At 56.7% G+C, this 4,661-nt stretch overlaps 1 protein-coding gene across 1 annotated transcript in view; it reads left to right on the top strand.

Moving 5' to 3' along the window:
* Positions 1–4,661, top strand: part of LOC107196388 (death-inducer obliterator 1-like) — a 12,995-nt gene that overhangs the window by 5,256 nt on the left and 3,078 nt on the right. Inside the window, exons 5-6 of the mRNA XM_025039873.1 lie at positions 411–550; positions 3,639–4,646. Coding sequence (XP_024895641.1) covers positions 411–550; positions 3,639–4,646 — 1,148 coding nt within the window. The remainder of the gene's footprint in view (positions 1–410; positions 551–3,638; positions 4,647–4,661) is intronic.

Here is a 4,661-nt window from a genome sequence, read left to right as displayed (position 1 = left end):
CAATAAAGATGTTTCCTGGAAACCGCCCATGTGTGTGTGCATTGAACCCCGTGGTAGCTCCGGGTACCTGTCACCGGTCCACCGCGAAGGGAGGCAGCGGTCCCCACCTTTGCCTTTTATCAGCCAGTGTGTCTTCCGTCCAGTAACGCAGCCCAGCCAAGGGCGTGCGGGCCGGCGCTTCTCCGGGCCACCTGGGCAGATGCTGGTGACACCACATGCCGGGCCCGTGGCTTTGTGCAGGTCACGTGGATTGAGATGGGAAAGTGGGAGAGGTGTGCTTGTGCGCGTGTGTGTGCGCGTGTGTGGAGAGCTGGGCGAGGTTCACTACTGCCCCACGTCTGCAAGGCCTGCTCTGCCCATGCGAGTCTAAGGTCTGTCACGAGGTGACTCAGCCACCTGTTCTCTTACAGCACACGAGGAGACTCAGTAACGGACAGTGGGGAGTGCGGGGTGGACTCAGAGGTACAGGCCACGTTTTGGTGTCTGGGCTTGAGGGGTCGGCTTCTGGGGGCTCTTGGAAAGCCGCATCCCGTGGTGCATCAGGCACGAGGTGCAGGGGAGGCCCAGGGGCTCTCCCTTCCCCAGCCACTTCCCTTCCCTCGCACCCCTGTGCCTGGCGCGGAGTCAGGTGACATGCCTCTTCATGTGTCCCTGGGCTTCCCCGTGTCCTCCGTGCCGGTGGTCCGGCAACCCTGGGCAGAGGCCATTTCCGTCCCCACAACACAGCAGGGCAGGCGGGGTGCCGGCCCCCGTCCCCAGTCTCCTCACATCTTGTCTGGAAGTGGAGGAGGGCACAGCCACCGCAGATAAGTCAGTCCCACCCACCCACCTGCTGCCGTTTTTCGTCTGATTTATGATTGACAGGCCCCAGCAACCTGCATGGGAGGCGGGTGAGCGCATCCTGCTGCTCACAGTGGAAAAAGGGAGGAAATTTGCAAGCTGGCCACGGCCTCGTGCCTCCGCGGGGCAGCCAGCTGGTCCCTGCCACACGCCTCGGGCACCCTCTCCTCCCTCTGGAGGCCCAGACCAGGAGAGGGCGTTGGGGTGGGGGGAGCTGGCCCGCTGCCACCTCCCAGCAGTGAGCGACCTTACAGACACTTTGCTTGGCGTGGAGCGTGACTGAACTGGGGGCGTCCCCTCCTCTCAATTAAGATTGCGTCTAAGGCCCAGCAGAGATCAGTGAACGTGACTTCCATGAATGTAAGTTATACTTCAGACGTTCATGCAGCCGTAACACGAACATGTTTTGATAAGATCTGATAAGATCGCATGAACATGTGAGTCAGGTGACAAGATTTGACTGCTTCAAAATAGGGGTATCCATTTTGAGAGCCCAGTTTAAATTTCAAATCTTGGGGAAACTCGAAACTAACAGCTACGCAGCTGTGGAGCGTGCTCGGCTCACTGCGGATATGAGCTGTCGAGAGCTGTGAGCATGCAGGGCTGCCAGCTGTGGGCTTGGATGCCAATCTCCAGGTAGCTCACTGTCTTCAAAACAAATGTAAATGTTAAGTAATTTAACCAGAACCGTTCCTATGATGATGGACGGACGACAAAGGCAAGAGCCGGAAGGAGTGTGCCAAGGCCAGGATCTATTACTTGTTTTAGTAATGAGCACGTTTAGCCATTGAAAGTTTCCGTCGCTGTGATGGGCTGTGCACGTCACAAGGGCCTGGGTCTGGCACAGTGACTTATCACACGCAGCCTTGACCCGAAGCTCGATTCACGCCACAGCCTCGCACTTTGGAAGCTGAGCTGCCCCTTATGAGGGAGCACGGCCCCCCGCACTGGGGACAAGCTCGGGGGACGTCCCTGCTTCAGGGCTCCCCACCCTTGCGCACTCTTGGCTGCCCATGCTGCTGAGTGGGTCCCCCTCCTGCTGGTAGGGAGGAGACGGTCAACGAACTGTCCCCTACGGCTTCTGCTGGGCTGGCCGTGAGTGCTCAGCAGGGAGACCTCGGGGGCCATTGTCAACAGAGTCTGGTCCCCATGGGCCATCACAGCCACTTTACCAGTTGACCCTACACAAAAATGGTTCGAATAAGCTATGAAGTATCCCGTAAGTAGCCGTTAGAGACGTATCGTTTCAAGTTAACGTTCTCCACCCGTGTTAGGAAATGGACTGGATAGACCCGGCCCCCTCACACCTGCTGAGCGGAAACTGGACGTGCTGACTAGTCCCTCTGCCCTCCTCGCCCAGCTCGTCCTTTCCTGCTACGTGGCTGTCCTCAGAAGGGCAGGGAAGCCATTTCTCTAACAAAGGTGGTGGTGAGGTCCTGGGGTCTCAGGAGTGCAGATCTTCAAGGGGCCTTGACGCTGCCAAGAGGGAGGTGGCATGCACTGTCAGCCCGGGAAGGGACGTTCAGCACCCTCATGTGCTCAGCCTGTCACCCCACATCTATTGGGGTTTTAAAAGACTGACAGACTACTTACCGAAGTGGCTTTAAAATCACAGAACAGAAGAAGCTATGTTGATTTTTAGTAAGTAGAATGGAACGTGAACATACACACACCGTAGTAATGTTAAGTCGTGAATTGAATTTACACGATTTGATTATTTTAAGTATCTTCTGCAGTTGAAACAAACTTTCTGTTCTTTGTGTAGCGTTTCTCCCTCAGTTACTGTTCTGTGACTTGGGCTTGCTTGTTCCTCTTTTGCTTTTCCGGATTCTGGGAGTGCGGGGCTGGGGCACTCACCACTGAAACATGAGCGTTCCTGATAGAATGTACCACAGTTTGGGATGTTTGGGACAGTGTTTCCTTAAGAAGTAATAATTTTTAAGACCTGTGTCATTTCCTAAAACTCCCAGTGCATTTTCTTTGCCGCCAGCGTCCTGAGCCCTGGGCACTTCCCTTAAGCATCGTGTTACGTTTGCATAAAGGTTGAGCGTTTGGTGGCTCTTGACAGGTTAATGCTCACTGCATTTCTTTCTAAACCTAAAAGTCTTTATTTTAGCCATTTCAGTAAGCATTTTTCTCCTTATTTGGCATTTCGACACCAGCGACTATGGAGTTAACCTCATGGCACGTGCTGCTTTGATCATTATAATTTTATTGACCGTCGTAATTGAGCTGTAGAATTGGTTTCTAATCACACGTTTATTTAGCTTAATTCAGGTATTGCAACTGATAAGTTAAAGACCCACAGAGCTGCTGTTACCTTTGTGATGTGCGGCAAGAGGCAAATAAAAGGACGTGGCAGAGATTTCGTTTCAAAGCCACGCCGGCGCCGCGCTTCGTTCCCGCGGGTTAACGTGTCGTATGCTGGCGTTGCGGCCGGCCCCGCCGCCCCTCCACGCTGTTGCCGGGGGTTGTATCTCATTTTAAAAGCTGTCATGTAAACTCTGACGATTGGGGTGGATTTACTCATGAATTGGGCCCTGGGTTTTGTGGTCTGTGCCTGGTGCTTAACCGCGTCCCATCAGACAGCCCACGTTGGGCTGGGCGGGCACGTCGGTGGGTTCATGTCTGTTGCAATAAGCTCGTCAAACACTTGATTTTATTCTGCCATAGAATGTCTTCTATTATTAAAGCATTCCCCAGTACCGCCCCCTCCACTACTCCCTAATAAAGTTCACCTCTGAAGGACAGAAGTCTCATCTGGATTCTGAAATGTGCCCCAAAATTTTATTTTTCAGGTCTTGAGTCACCACGTCCAAACATAATCCTCGGATTAGTGATCTGTCAAAAAATGAAGCGGCCTTTGAATGCCGGAGAGTTGGACAAGGTGGAGGAGAAGCGGGCCCGGCTTCCTCTGCAGGAGGACGTGGACGTCCCCGTCTACCCCAGGACGCCTGCTGCCCCGCAGCCTGAGAAGAAGCCCCCCAAGTACCAGCCATGCTCCGGGGACTCGGCCGTCGGCACCACACCCCCCGGGGCTCCTCCCCCCCCCCCCCCCCCTCCCGCACCCCCACCAGCGGCGGCAGCTTCGTCGTCAGTGTTAAAAATACTGTCCACTCTCAAGCCTGGAGCCACGAATGACACCGCCGCGCCCCCCGCACCGGCCGTGGCTGCAGCGGCCGCCTCCCCTGCCACATGCTCAGCTTCGAAAACCGCGTCGCCCCTGGAGCACATCCTGCAGACTCTCTTCGGGAAGAAGAAGTCCTTCGACACCGCTGCCAAGGAGCCCGTGGAGCCGGCTCTGGCCTCCGCCCAGGATGCCAAGGCCAAGGCCGAGGGCGGGCTGCCCGCAGTGCCCTTACTGGACCCGATTGTCCAGCAGTTCGGCCAGCTGTCCAAGGAGAAGGCCGTGGAGGACGAGGAGGACGACCGGCCGTATGACCCCGAGGAAGAGTACGGCCCTGACAGAGCCTTCGACACGCAGCTCGGCGACCACGGTGGCCGGCCCGACGCCGACAGGGCCACTGAGTCTGCAGAGCGTGAGGAGGTGGCTTATGACCCGGAGGACGAGACGATTCTAGAAGAAGCCAAGGTGACGGTCCACGACCTGCCCAACAGGATGTGCTCAGACGTCAGGGGTGGGGCCGGGGAGAGGCCGGCAGGGGGCGCTGTGGACGGGGCCGCCCCGTCCCTGGCGGAGCAGCAGAAGATGCTCGAGGAGCTCAGCAGACAGATCGAGGAGCAGAAGAGGCAGGTGGAGGAGCAGGAGGCGGCGCTGCGGCAGCAGAGGGCCGCCGCGGGCGTCTGCACGGCCCGCTTCT

Source organism: Pteropus alecto, unplaced genomic scaffold (assembly GCF_000325575.1).
Source record: "Pteropus alecto unplaced genomic scaffold, ASM32557v1 scaffold45, whole genome shotgun sequence".
NCBI classification, from domain to species: Eukaryota; Metazoa; Chordata; class Mammalia; order Chiroptera; family Pteropodidae; genus Pteropus; species Pteropus alecto.
The sequence above is the reverse complement of the archived record's forward strand: the minus strand, read 5'-3'. Positions and strand labels throughout refer to the sequence as shown.